Source organism: Tachysurus vachellii, chromosome 13, assembly GCF_030014155.1.
Source record: "Tachysurus vachellii isolate PV-2020 chromosome 13, HZAU_Pvac_v1, whole genome shotgun sequence".
Classification (NCBI taxonomy): Eukaryota; Metazoa; Chordata; class Actinopteri; order Siluriformes; family Bagridae; genus Tachysurus; species Tachysurus vachellii.
This window is the reverse complement of record NC_083472.1, coordinates 11,690,142-11,705,724: the sequence shown is the minus strand read 5'-3', so window position 1 is coordinate 11,705,724 and position 15,583 is coordinate 11,690,142. Positions and strand designations below refer to the sequence as shown.

General features: G+C 37.2%; 1 protein-coding gene across 2 annotated transcripts in view; it reads left to right on the top strand.

Moving 5' to 3' along the window:
• Positions 1-3,157: 3,157 nt before the first annotated feature.
• Positions 3,158-15,583, top strand: part of sorbs2b (sorbin and SH3 domain containing 2b) — a 37,429-nt gene continuing 25,003 nt past the window's right edge. Inside the window, exons 1-5 of one of the 2 annotated variants that reach the window (XM_060884567.1) lie at positions 3,158-3,586; positions 12,065-12,118; positions 13,427-13,522; positions 14,607-14,633; positions 14,784-14,908. In XM_060884567.1, coding sequence (XP_060740550.1) covers positions 3,541-3,586; positions 12,065-12,118; positions 13,427-13,522; positions 14,607-14,633; positions 14,784-14,908 — 348 coding nt within the window. In that variant the 5' untranslated portion in view covers positions 3,158-3,540. The remainder of the gene's footprint in view (positions 3,587-12,064; positions 12,119-13,426; positions 13,523-14,606; positions 14,634-14,783; positions 14,909-15,583) is intronic. The other variant, XM_060884566.1, reaches the window with a different exon arrangement.

The following is a 15,583-nucleotide window of genomic DNA, read 5'->3' as shown; positions in this document are numbered from 1 at the left end:
TTTTCTTCAGTAACAACATTAAACAATCAGTCCTGACTGTGAAAGTTTCACGCTGCTTATGAAGAATGTTTGATATGGCTTTTGAGGCAGGAACAAAACTGGAACAAAAACATTACAGCTTTTAGGATAGATAGATAGATAGATAGATAGATAGATAGATAGATAGACAGACAGACAGACAGACAGACAGACAGACAGACAGACAGATCTATAGATAGATAGATAGATAGATAGATAGATAGATAGATAGATAGATAGATAGATAGATAGATTTAAAAAATGTTCTCATTAATAAAGTAAAGTCACAATTATAAGTCATTCCACAGTCACTGGTTGACTTGTACAGAATGTTATTATTTTTTTACAAAAGATTACTATCAACAATATTCGGGATTTGAAGTTAAACCTACAAACAAACAAAGAAAGAAATATTTTATTTAAAGAAAATCCCGTCAATATAAAAGCCTTCTCACGTATAAAACGTTTAAATAAACGTTTAAATACTAAAACGGCGTTCTTGCATACTACCGAGCATGAGACAGCTGCCAATGCGCACTATTCTGGCGCACTGTTTAGTAGGCTACTGCTTTAGGCAGTACGCATTCCTTAGTGCGGTGCTACTGCGCCATCTCCGCGCGCACGACAAGCCGAGCGCGCTGTCTGACATCTCCATGACAACCAGGATCCTCTTTACGCCAATGAGAATTCCTCAGTAGCCTTAAAGCCAGGCGGGGTCGCCATGCCGCCTTATTGATGCTCGTCTTTGCTCCTCAGCAGGAAAACACGCGGGAGACTGAATACTAATCAGAAGAAGGATGTTTCTGAGAGCTGTAGTCGGTTAGCTGTTAGCTCCAGCACCCGCACTTGTTCACATAAACGTGCTGAATGAATACTAGCTACATTTGCGCGAGACGCAGGATACAAACAAACAAAAAAAGAGAAGAGACAGAAGTATATGTGTCTGGCTGGAGGATATGGACTTGTGGGATTACTCGGTTTCTTTGGCTACACAGCTTGTTTAAGGTAGGTGTAGTGAAGCATGACTTTTCTTTAACACACCTGAGACAAACAACTTGTCAACAAAACACAAACACAAAGTGAATTACGAAAGCAGGATTATTAAACAACGTGGCCAAGGCATTGAGTTTATTTAGACTGGATACTTGTATTGCTAAACTCCAGCAAGGGTTGTTTAAACATTAACCAGCAAAAGGTTGCTGAGCAACTGTCATTAATGTGTAACAAACCGTGCAGTTCATCCAGCATGCTGCAGGTTCCAGTTCAATTCATCCAGCATGCTGCAGGTTCCAGGAGTTCAGTTCATCCAGCATGCTGCAGATACCAGGAGTCTATAAAGCTCCAACATCAAGCACGAGGGTGATACAGTCATGCAGCCGTGTGCCATCACGAGTGAGCTGCATTGACAGCTGTCAGATTTCATGACATAAGCTTTTATTGATTTACATTAAAGTACTTTGATATATTAATATTGTACAGAATAACACACGATCGTATACATAAAATATTTGCTCTTTATCCTGATGTATGATATAAATTCATTAAGCAGTAAGCCACCACATCTAGCCTGCACTGATTGAACTGATTCTAACACTGAATTAACAGCATTAAAAGATTGCATCGATATGGTTGATGGTAGAAGTGTTTCAGTGGTTAAGAAGGTTGTGCCTTCAAAACAGACTTAGCTCAGTTGTATTCTTGGTCAACCAAATGTACTGTTATTTTGCATTATGTAAGATGTTACCTTTCATTATTGTAATTTTATCTTACCGTGGTTTACTTTCAGTTTTGAACTTTCACTCATACTCAGGTTGGCAGTAAATTTCTGTAAAAACGAATTTTTTTACAGTGAAGAGTCAATGACGTGAACCCTGTCCCCCCTGTGACCGTGTGGGTTTCCATCAGTACGCAAATTTCATCCTCATATAAAAACATGCCAGTGGATTGGCTACTCGAAAAGCTTCCCATGTCTTATGCTCCAGTAATATGGATATGCTCCAATTTCACCACAAACCCAAGCAGTATACTGGCCAGCTGCTACTGAAAATAAATGAATAAATAATGTGAACCCGTGGCTGCTAATGTGCTTTAACACTGTTTAAACTGATAAGTTGCTAATCCATACAAAAACAACATAATACATTTGTTTATGTATTTAAATAAAAGTGTGCAAAATCTTAATGACCTGACCTGTGACTGTGATGCAACACAAATGATCCTTTTTAAAGAAACATTGTTTAAACATTGTTTTTTATTGCAGCCATCAGTATATTTGATTTTATAAATGGCATAATCATTGGATTTAGCATATGTTTATTAACCCTTTTGGAAAAACCAAGTGAAACTTGCGTCCTTCATGTTACATATGTGCATGTCCATTTTTAGACAGGCATAGGTGCGTATCAGATCATATCAGTATCAGTTTTAAAGGTTGGTCTGGCGTAACTCTGAAGCTATCTCTGGTATGAGAATATGAGTGATGTTAGCTTTGAGGGGCAGTTTTCTTTGGCTCAGGTTTGTGCTGACACCTTCAGTTATGGTGCATTTTTCTGACCCCCTGGGGGATGCTTTCTTTTCTGTTTAATAGGTTACCAGGTGTCTGATCTCCTCCGTAAATAGTTTCCATCCTTGTGCTACAAACTGCTTAATATGACATCATGCATGTTGCTATGAGGATCAGTTCTCAATAATAATGTGCATGTTCATGCTTTTTGTCACATTCATGACATGTCTAAGAAGTATGAGTGTGCTTTTTTTCAGGATTTCTCTGCAATTGCTTTAAATCCATGTTATGTAGCACATGTAATGAATAGCTTCGTAATTTGTTTTGAAATGGTTGCAGCATGACAAGTGCACGATGGACATGTGACCGACGGTTGACACTTACATGATAAATGAGAACTGTCATCGCAAACAAATTTAAATAGAAACAAAAATAGAGTTCACGTCATAAACGGTACCAGAGCTGAACACATTTCCTCCTTAGGTTGTTTTTCAAATGTGAGCACTTGACTTTGTTTGCTTTTTTCATATCTATTATTATGTTACACACTTTTCTGTGTTTGCTCCCTCGGAGGTTAAAGCGGGAGATATTGTGATCAGAAAAAGAAAAAAAAAAAAAACAATTTGGGCCTTAGTATATACTGTAACTCTTCATTGATGATGACTGATTTTGGCTAACTTGTCAGTTATCATTAGTGTTTTCAGCTTGTACACAGCATGTGGCATACCAAGGCCCCAGCCGAGCTCAGATGTTTGTCCTCCTTCTGTGCACTTAAAGTGTTGTCACTTTCCCTTCCTGAGGTGCGGAGTAACTTTCAAGCCTCCAGACATACATGTCTCCATCTGAAAATAGCTCAAACCGCAGGGCTTGAGCTTTGGAGCAAGGGGCTTACTTTCTCACCTCTTCTGCCTCCAGAAACAGGCAGCAACTTACCAGTTTAACGCTGAAAATCTCAGTCCTCCTGGGCTAAAGGTTGAAGAAAAAGAAAGGGAAGTGGAGCTTGCTTCCTGGCAGCACTGATGTCTGTCGTGTCTAACGCGCTACCTGGCTCACTCTTAATGCGTGGTAAGGATTCTGTCCTCTCTGGCTTTCATACTGCCTTGCAGGTGAATATGAGCATTTAGAGGCTCAAATGATTCATAACAGTCTTATCTTTATATCGGTTCCTATTTATATTCTATCATGGAATGAAAAAGAGCACTTCTTCATGGACAAGGTGTCATATTTCTTCAGATTTTGTTACCTATCTCATTTTTATTTGAACACAATAATAGTGTTAGTGTTGATATCATGGTGATATTCTTATTTGGTGAAAATCTTTTTCTGGTTTTGTTTGTTTACAACAAAAATGTATTCAGTACTCAGTCTGATTTTTAGCCAGAATAGTATTTTTAGATCAGAGCATCCAGATCTAAAAATTGAATTCACATCATTAGTATTTTTTCTTTCATGATTTTTTTTTTGGTGACAGTTTTCAAGCGTTATCAAGTCATTGCAATCTTTAAAATTCAGCCATTTAAAGCTTGTATGCAGAAAACATGGCATAACATTTTGTTTAGGGCCCATGACAACCAGGGGGCCACATGATTTTTACAACTTTGCTGCCATTTTGTGGAAAGGTTTCTGTATCAGACATGTGGTGTGGAAAGAACTGAATGTGCAGTTTACGTAACTAAACTAGCTGACGTGTAAGATGTGTAAGGATGTTACGCTGCAATCTTGTTACTACTAGCTTTGTAGTATTAATTTTTAGTTTTAATTTTAGTTTTTTAAAGTATTAATTCTGTTCATTCTTGCATTTGATAAAATATGTTTGGTGGGGCCCTGAATAAGTTGTTCATCTTGAAAGCCACATGTTCAAAAATCGCTCAAAGTCCTAGTCTAGTCTAAAATGAGTCATTTTTGAAAATGCCGTCATTGTGTTTTCCAAAAGATTCTCCCATCCAAAATGTAATATGTGGTTTGATTGAAGCAGCTTTTACAAATCAGTATTGAGAAGTCAAATGCTCTTCTTCTCCTGATCAGAGATTTGCATGAGATCTGGACAGAGTTTTCCTATAACGAAGGCACGTAACAGTTACGGAGATTCTGAACCTTAGACTTGAGCACATTTTTCTTTTTCGCTCTGCACATGATAACACAGGCTTTGTTTTTTATTTTGATTGTTTTTTTGTTGTTGCTGTATCTGGTACTAATTGTTTCATCATAATTAGCAGCATGAAACTCGCTAAACACTAAACTAAATAAATCATTTGAATTAAACCGGAAATGAACACTACAGGAAGATAGTAGTCAAATGTAATGAGTCAAAATATTTTCAGGAGGCAGACCATATACAAGGGAATGAGAAGATAGGTTCAACGATCTGGAAACATGACAGGGTTTCTTTAATGAAAAGATTATTTTGCTAGAAGAACAAAGACCTTTTTTTCTTGTAATGATGTTCTCATTTCTCCAAATGATGTGCATTGCCAAAGGAAATCGGCATAGGCACAAGAGGAACTGATTATATTGAGCTTATTGTGCATGGTTCTTGGTAGCAACTCAGCCCAGTCAGTATATGAACAACCAATGTATAGAGAACTGTGGATGGGTTTAGCAGTTAACTACTCTACGATGCTTGGAATAATGAATTTGTGCATTTACATTTACATTTACATTTACGGCATTTAGCAGACACCCTTATCCAGAGTGACTTACAACTGAGCAACTGAGGGTTAAGGGCCTTGCTCAGGGGCCCAGCAGTGGTAGCTTGGTGGACCTGGGGTTCGAACACCTTAACCACTGAGCTACCCCATGTGCAAAACATGACGCCCATCATACGATGAAAATGCAGTCAGATCCTTGCTTTCTAGCACAGCATGTTGAAGTTGCGAAGTCAAATTAGACTTCGAGCTGTGAATTTGACTATATTTCCATCCATTAATAGTGCTAATGAACATTTCTTACAGCCAGGAGTGTTAAATGTTTACATACAAACGAGTGGCTAACAGGCATTACATCGTTCCACATAATGCATGCCACATTAAAGAAAAATTACTACACAACATGTTACCTGTAGCTCAGACTGTGGGCAAATAACCTCAAACTTTGCCCACCCTACATTATTAATTCTGGATATATCACTTATGACTTGTAAATCAATATTCAATAATGCCTTTGTTTTTATGTTTGTTTTCTTGGCTTCTGTTGTTCCACTGAGTCTGAGTCTCTGTTTATTTTTGAGGAACTAGTGGCAATAGATAGAGAGAGAAATTTGTATTAATTATCTCTTGTGAAGTTTTTATTGCTTGTTTCCTGTAATCATTTTGTGTCAGGGTAGTAAATAAGACTACAACATCATGAAGCATGTTACTATAAATATAGTTTGTGTGACTGCCAGTCAGTCCAGTGACATTTCCGAATAGTTGCAGACAAATTTCATGTGTAATATAAATTGACATTTATTTGCAAAACAAATAAATGAGGCAAAAGTGGAGCTTGCAACACTCACTATCTCATTTGTAATTTAGGCGACTCCACATGGGGGTCACGATCCCTAGTAAGCAGATAGCGCCATGTCATGTTCATGAATTGCACAGAGTGAGAATGATGGGAACGATGCATGCTTGTTATAACGAGTACGCCTTTACTACAATATATCTGCATTCTGTATTCAGGTGTTTGTCACTGCAACTGTTGGTTAACAATATTGTTCTTCAAATGTCAGTTCCATTTGTTTTATATATTTCCTACAAAGCACAGATCTGGAATCGACACTGTTCATGAATGTTCAGAGGTTTGTAGCCATTTCTTTTTTCTTCTTGTCTGTGTCTACACTGATGGTTAATTTATTTCTCATGTACGACACCATCCTGAGCTTTTGTCTCAGAGGTAAACAACACCAAAGTTCAAAAATGATAGTTTTGTTTAATGTGATGTGAGAGCTGTGAAGCATTTAGGGATTTTGTTGTACTATGTAAATGCCACAGTCATACACTGCCATCGTGCCCAGGTATATTAATGACCACCCAAGTCTACACAATTTATTTATTAATTCCTTCCAAGAAATTAATATTCCTTGTTTCTAATTTGGCAGAGCAGCAGTAACCGATGAGCTGACTCACCCACCGCACTCAGGCATCATGTATGATTTATTTCAACATTTCCTTATTCTAGTTGTTAGTTATTGAATATGAGTTATGTGGTAAGACTTAAGTCTGGGGATGAGAGAACGAAAGAGCAGAGAGTGAATGTAATAGTAAATTAAATAGTCATAGTTTTTTCATGTCTATAATCCATTATATCTGTTGCACACCTGCAATATTAATAAAATATATGTGTGAGCAACATACTAGGACATTTCCCCCCTGCAGTCCACTAGGATCCCCCCTGCAGTCCACTGACTTCCACCCAAGTATATTTCGGATCTGTGGGAAACAGCGAATCCTGTAAGCATTAACTACCCTAACCTGATAAGATAGGCAATGAAGTGGCACGAGAAACCACGGCATGTTTTTACCACGCTGTTTTTATCACGCTGTCAAACAAAGGAAAGTCCCTATTAGAAACCTGTGTTAAAAATGATCATATGTGCTCAAATTAAATCTCATGTGTTACAGTGCGAACATGCTTGTTACCCAAAGAAAGAATCCAGCAGACATCATATCACTTGCGTTGAATATTTTATACATTTCAGAGAAGTGCTTGTTATATGTAAAGAAATGTTTGCTTCACTTACTGCACAGACTCTTTGTGTTGTTGATTAGTTTGCTAAAAAGCACAGCAGCACATTAGCAGAACATCACATATTCCTGGCAGTCACATATAACACCGGGAAAAGTGTAAACCTTAAACAGTTATATATTTATGTATTAATATTCTAAATACATGTTTTTAAAAAGTAGAACAGCATCATAAATTGTTACGATCTTCTGGGATCTGTTCTCAAGGCACCTTTTTCTCTCTAACAAGATAACTCACAACCTTCATATCCAGTAATAAACTTTTGGCACATTTTTTTTCCTTAATAATGTTGCTTCACATCCCAGAATCATTACTGAGACCAGAGTTACTTCAGAAGCTCTTTTGTGTTTTGAAGCCACTTTGACGGTAATGTTTATGTGGACAGGATGTCCTGTAATAGATAAAGTAGCTAAATAAGTGACTTTGCATGTGACCCAGAAGGCTCCTTTTAATTAACCCTAACCCTATTTATAAAGTTCCTTAAAAGAAATCTTATCTGCAAGTGCTGCAATCAGCTTTCTCCGTGACCCAAACATAACTCAGTGTCGCACCATGCTTTGAATTCCATACAGAAATAAATAACACTATCAGAGTCAAGCTTAACTTTTCTCAGAAGCTCTTGAGCTCCATGTGTGCAGCTGTGTGTGATTGAGGCAGATTGTCAAGCCGAGGGAGCCTCAGTGACTTACACTCAAGCTGTTTGAATGTTAAGTGGCTGTCTCTGAGATTCCGAGGCTCTCTACGGCGTTGGCTAGTCCTGCACAGCTCTTCACTAGCACCTGCCCACTCTGCCAGCTGGACCTCTCAGACTTGGCATGTATTCGCGCCTTCTCCTAGCCCAGCAGCCAAACAGCGCCCAGCTGGAGCCGCGCTCTCACTTTCTCACCCAACCCTGCATACACTAGTCATAGGGAAAATTGTACAAAATCTGCTGCATCATGAGGAGTGGTTTCACAACTCTCTATCTTAAGCAGCTTCATCAAGAGACTGTTTGCATGGTCACTTAACCCCTACAGTACATAGAGACTGCACACTGCCAGTCCACTAACACAATCATGCCTTATTTGGATATTTCCAGCTTGTGTCCTGTTTTCTTATAGCATATTGATGAGCTTAAATAGCAGATTTTAGAATTTACAGCTGCTGCTTACAATAAAACTAAACAGAACAAAATGTCACTTATTCTCATAAAGCTTGTGGTTGAAATTTGAAATGTTTATTTACACTGTCAGAAAAAGGCTACGATATAGAGGGCACCATTCTTGAGACAACCATTAGATATTTGACGTTATAATTAAATCTGCTTCAATATGATTTATTTTATCGATATGTGACCCACAATCCTTATCTTTAACAACCTGCTGTTAAACTGTGAATGACGATTTGCAGCCCAATTTTAAGTAGCAGAGTTTTGGGCTACATCACATTGTTAACCTATATCAGTTTCAAAAAACAACAAAATTTTATGTTTTAATCACGTTATGATTAAGGTTATGATTATTTTAATCATTACCTTTTAATTTGATGCATCAATCCAAAAGTAAGTTGTATGTAAGTTTAGCATTTTTTTACCTAGAAAGGTGCATGTAGTATATCTTTAAATCTTTACTTTATAGACAAATTATAGTCCAGTTATCTAACTTTAATATTTTTCCTTCAAGGTACATTACCTCCGCTTGTCCAGGTGAAAGCTTAAGGTTAAATACAGTTAATGGTTACCACTCTAGAGACAGGATATGGAACAACATAGTAGTTTTTTTTCTGAGGCTATGTAGTATTTAAAAATTAGCCCTCTAGAATTTGCTGTCCAACAGCAAAATATCAAACATAGCAAATATCAAAAATTTTATATTTATGTGAATGTTTTAAAAAAATTATTGATAAAACTCATGGTAACAGCTACACCAATCATATTCCAGCTAGTTAACCATGGCACAACAAGTCTCTCACAGAGTTACTTTTAATATCATTTTGATTGAGAAACTGCTTGTTTTTAAAAAAAAAAAAAAAAAAAAAAAAAAAAAACACACAGGCCATCTCATGTCCTCACAAAAATGTTAATATAAATAGCTCAACTCCAAATCCCAGATGAGAAGAAGATTCTTCCTATTTTGGCTTTAGTAAGCAACACGGCAAGGATCCTGAGCTCCTTTTGGCTTTTGAAAGAGAGCACGGTTTTGTATCTTGTGTTGTTTAACTGTGTTGTTTGATGCGCAATAGTTTCTTATTATAAACTTTGCATGCTTTTTCAAGAGAACATTCCAGGCTAGGAACTGGTTATACTAACAGAACCAGGTAGGAATATTATGTGCTGCAAAACATGTGATATGGCTAAAATTTTGGAAATGTTACAGGATACACAACATGCATGCAAATACAGTCGTCTTATTCGCTGAAAACATTTTGTTTTCAAATTGATATATGTATATAGTCTTTTTGTCTTGCATTCCATATTAAAATGGCATATCACTTTTATATCTAATCTGCATAAACACATCTAATAACATTTAAGTATTTTGGCCATCATATCGGCAATAACCGAGCTAGAGTCCATGTCTTAGCTGTATATTTTCATATACAGACACTGTGTTTGATCAATGAGTTTTTGATAGAAAGAAGAATTGATCGTCTTTCTAGACATGTTGTGCTGGATTTCAGATAAGTTATATGAAATACACAGCAGTCTGCAAGCTGATGCATGTGACACAGCATGTTTCTGTGTCTGTACAAAGAGTATATAACTAAAGGAATTATTCTAGGGCCTGATCATTTTTTCCTAATGGCATTGCATCTTATAGGACAGTCTGGAGCTACAGATCTGTTGTTGTTTGGGAAGTAATAAGATGTATGTTTTGTTTTTGTTTTTAGTTTTAATGTGTGAGCATTAATGCTGTATGCTGTGATGTTGTAGATAGTGTAGCATGTCACCATGAGGTATTTAGTTCAATATCATCACTTAGCTGATTGTCAATGAGGTGTGAGATATGACTTTCACTCGTCTCCTGCCAAGAGCAATCAGGTCTGAGAGGGGTTCAGTTTCCCGTCTCTCCAATACACTATTGCCATAAATCGGACTAAACGTAAGCTGCTCTCAACAAGAGACAATACTGTTTATGAGGAATCAGCTATGCTTGAAATGCTTTCTTCTCCTATAGCTCAGTAATCTCAATGCCTGCTCACGCTTGTCCCTGTTATTACATAACTGTCTAATCTAACATTAGAACTGCCTGGGATGATTTGGTCTGACTGATATTGTAATTAATTGTATATAGTCAGTAATCATGACACTCATTCTCAACAGATTGTCTGAAGAATAAGTTGGATACAACGTTAAGTATATAGTAATCATTATTTTTTTGTTTCAACTAGTAAACATTTCTAATTGTCTTTACTGCAGTTGTTAAGTAACCACTATGACTGAAACCTATCTAAGATGACAGATATTATTACAGTTGTACCAAGTACGATATCATTTGTTTGTTTTTATAGACAGGATTTTAGCGTTTATGTTTAGTTCTGTACTAATGCTAGAATTATAAAAATTATTTTATAATCTTATTTTATAAAAATGGTATAAAGTCTACAGAATATAGTTTGTCACAGTTATATGTAGGACAGTTATGTGTCACGCAAAGGTGTTTTTTCCATGATACGTTCAAATATTGACTCTCCTATCTTACCAGCGTATTTGGTGTCATGGTTTCTTACAAGGCATTCGAGTGTTTAAAAGAAGCCACAGCCGAGCACTTTCGTTGTGGTCATACATGTGGCTTCTTGGGTGGCTGTCCTCTTCCCATCCCAGCTGTTCTGTCGCCACATGTCTGCCCTCTTGAAACCTAACCCCATAATCTCCTCTTCGTTTATTACTGACAGGCCCTTACAACTTTTGATTTACCCCATGCCCGGCAGTGTGACAGGCAAATGTGTCCCCTGTGTTTTTCACCTCCGATTTATAGGCCGCACTGGTTGAAGATTTGTTTTGGTCTTGACATTCAAGCTCTCTTTTAATGGTCGAAAGATGAGACGGTGCCATATTTTATTAAGGGTCAAAATAAATATATAATCCTTCTCTTTAATCCATGATTGGAAATAGTACATGAATTTGTTATCTGACATGATTTAACTTGAAGTCTTTGATGAGGATGGACAGTTAATCATGCATCAGTGACTATCATCCTGTATGGCATTTAACTGCAATGCTAATATGTGCAGCACTGTTTCCTAGATAGAATGGCAGGTTGGGCAGCTGCCTGTGTATACTGACATACAGGTGTATCTTATCAGAAGTGCTTACATATGGCTGTTTATTTATTACGATTTACACTTACACTCCATACCTCAGCATGTGTTAGAGGGTTGAGTAATAGTATAACGTAATGAAATGACTTCCTCATGTAGACTCTCCTAGAAATATTAGGCTTATACCAAAATAAATGAGATATTTTAGGAACAGGGTCATGAGAGCTGTCAATCTGTCACTTAAAAGTGATCAATCTAGGACAAACTGAATTGGAGGAAAAGTGTGTGTGTGTGTGTGTGTGTGTGTGTGCGTGTTTTGAAACCGAGCTGGATGTTTCAGAGCAGAAATGCTCGGGTTGTATTACGTTTCAGATGGGAGCTCTCTGACAGCGGGACTGAACAGCCACATGGAGCGAGGACTTGCTGCCACACACTGCACAGCCATGAAACTGAGAGGCTCGCGGAGCTCTTTTTACGATCAATGTCAAATCATCAATATTTACTGTGCGGCTGGTGCCATGTTTATTTGCTTAACCTTTTTATAATAGCACACTAATGGACTTTGTTTTTTTTTTTCAGGACCGTGTGATTTTAAGACCACACTAGAGGAAGAGTTCTTCAACATGAATACAGGTATGATGAAGCCTCCAGGAAGGATGTTAATGTGTAAATGAATAGCGCAAGAGTTATATCTTTTCAATAACAAGTTAAGGATTTATTTTAATGTTAGCTTGATTTGCGGGATTTCATATGAAAAAGGAAACATATTCTGTAGCATCTGTTAAGATGTTATTTATTTTATTTTATTATTATGTTAATTTATTAAACAATTACAAACAGGTTTTTTTTAAATTGGAGAAAATAAAACTGAGAGTTGTTATTCATTAGTCAGATGTACAAATGCTTGGATACTATTTGATGGATCACTTGATTCCTCACTGAAACTGAGTGAAAGTGCTTAATTCGTCTGGAACCCATGTCACCTGTGCAGTGTTTTTTTTATTTTTTTGTTGTTGTTGTTGCATGATTTTGTGCTTTCAGCTCAGGGTGGACTGTGTAGTGCTCCTTGTTAAAGTCCTTTATTTATTTTTTAGTACAAAAAGAAGAAGCTGGATAACGTCATTGTTAGACTGACACTCAGCACCTAGCCCTTCCTAAGAAACAGAACCTGGCATGGGATTTAGGAGGGAAGCCACCATTCACTGTCTGGCACTGTTAGCACCCCACCCTGTCTCCCTCCAAAACAAAGCTTCTCACGCTAGTCACTTAATGTGCTGTTATCCAGCATCAAATTCTTCACACAGACCCTGACATATTGATCATTCTCAGCAGGGATGCAATGCAATCATATTTTAATTGTGATCATTAGTCAGGCTAATTGCCGAACGTTAGCATTGTTTATTGTCTTTTATTACAATCTCATATGATGCACTGTAAGTGCCTGTAAGAATGTAATCTTCTTCATGTCTAGAAATGAAGTTATTAACATGGTAATGATTCATACCTGTAATATGGGATGACACAGGGATCCATCTGTATATGGCGAGCATCGGCTTTTTGTTTCAACTAGTAAACATTTCTAATTGTCTTTACTGCAGTTGTTAAGTAACCACTATGATTGAAACCTATCTAAGATGACAAATATTATTACAGTTGTACCAAGTACGATATCATTTGTTTGTTTTTATAGACAGGATTTTAGCGTTATGGCGAGCATCGGCTTATTAAACTTCTGGACAAACATTTAAAGTCTTTCGAAACATTTTAAGTCAAATCATATGCCACTTAATCAAAAGCTTTGCATGCAGATTCAGTTGACAAAAACATAACCAGCTTGCCTAAATGCAGTTTGTGTTAATTCATTGTGATTTTTGTTTTTGTTGCATGTGCTTTGGCTTCATGTTGCTTGTTTGTATGTGTGCGATGCCACGCTTCTCACAGACAGCGGCGGACGAGCTCACAAGAGCACCACGCTCTCACTCACTCTAACCCCCATGAAGAGAATCCAGAGTTCCCCAAACCTGTGTGGTCTTGCAGGTACTCTTTTTACCTGGTGCAATCTCACACACACACTGCTTTGATTCAAAACTAACCAATACACATATATGGTGTCACATTATATCACAAAAATCTAATCTTTAAGCTGGACCCAGATTGCTTAAAGATAAATTATTACTTGTTTATAATAGAGGGGTTTCTCATGTCTGTCACCAGAAAAGAGACAAATTTCAGTATTGCAATCTGAAAAGTCTAACAAGGGCATGGCTAAGGAGCTGCTGATCATGCTAGATTGATGCCTTTTGGTCCCTTACAGTACATGTGAGCGTTTGCATGTAAATGAACAGCCTTAGGCCAAGAGTCAGTCTTATGTTTAATCAGCAGGCAGGAATTCCTCTTCACTCGATAAGCATCATTCACTCCTGTCTCCTGCTTTCTCTCACTCCATCTCACCAGCTCTCAGGGTGGTTTGTTTTTGCTTTCAGATACTGCAACTGTTCCTCCCCATTACTTAAAAGGAAACAGACTTTCACAGGAGCTGGATTGTTGCCATATTTGTGCCGCTCCATAGCAACAATTGTGCAGCCTGTTGCTATTTTCCACCCTGTTTTTTTGCAGCCTTGTTTCATTTGGCGGTGACCCTTTTTGTTTGAGCGACTTTATGGACTATGACCTCACACACACAGTCTTCATTGTTTAATTATTCTGCCTGTAAGTGCAAGTTTCAAAAGTATTTGGATGTGTGACCTCACCAAGATTCAACTCTTGGCTTGGCTTTACATTCTGTTCTGAATATTTGATTTACTTTACTCAGTTGTATTTGACCTGGAATAAGTTATCACTTCATCCAATCCATCTAAATATCTACCTCTGTCATGTTCTGCTGAGAGGTGGGGCAGTGGACTAGAACACAGCCAGTAATTATATCTGGTTGTGTTACACAATATTCACTCAAAATGGAGTGTTATAGTGCTTTAGCCATCTGCGCAGGTGCTGCGTAACTTCTAATTATTGACTGTAATTTACTCCTGTATTCGATAAATGGTCAGGTGGAAGCTTTCTGTATGTATTTTCTTAAGCATCTCAAACAACTAACTGTTTTTTTTTTTTTATTATTGTGTAGGCACAGAATCTCCAGTGACAGATTCAGGTAAAGCAGTTTTGTCAATTTTATTTTCTGAGAAATTATATTTATAGTCCCAGATTGGACAACAGTTACTTTATGTGTATATCATGGTGATTAGGCCAAGCTAAAATGTAGCTTTTGGTACTGATGTTTGTTTCATGTTGATTGGTCTAGATATGTGGTGGCAGTACACGACTGGAGATGCTCTAAGAAATGGCAACATGGCCACTTCGTCTTTGGCAGCTAAAGGGTATAGAAGTGTTAGGCCCAACCTGCAGGATAAGAAGTCGCCCACACCGGTAGGTTATGCTCCTTTCTGTTTGGCTCTACATGTATCAGGAAGTTGTTGTTTTTTCCCCCTTCCACAGGACATGCTTGTGGAAATGGAGCGGACAAGCGTCACTAAATTTATTGTTCTCAGTTGGGCAAAGGTAGAAAACAGATAGATGTCTTGACTTGCTCCTAACACCACAGTGAAATGTTTAGTGCTGTTACTTATTGGTGGATTGCAAATCTGGAATGAAAATATGCCCCTTTTTTCATGATCACAGAGAGTTGGATTGTGGTGTTATATAGTATATATATTATATTATAGAGCTATATATTATATTTTAATGGGTAAACTTGTGACCCTTGGTGATAGGAGAGAGGTATGGTTATAAAATGTGGTTGACTTGAATGACGCATCATCAAACAAATGTATTTTTGAACATTTCATGTACATTCGTTTCTGTTCACTCACATGTTTGAAGCTTTAGAGATAGTGATTAGAAGGTATATAACTAGAAGGTAAATAGTACAATAATAATAATAATAATATAATAATAATATATGCATTTGATATTCTACATATTTACCGTACACAAATGGGCAGTTTTTCTTTACTTGAATTTCTTGGGAATACATATATTAGCTTATATTATAGCTCGTAATTTTTTTTCTAATTTATTATTTCTTGCTTGTTTGCATGTTTT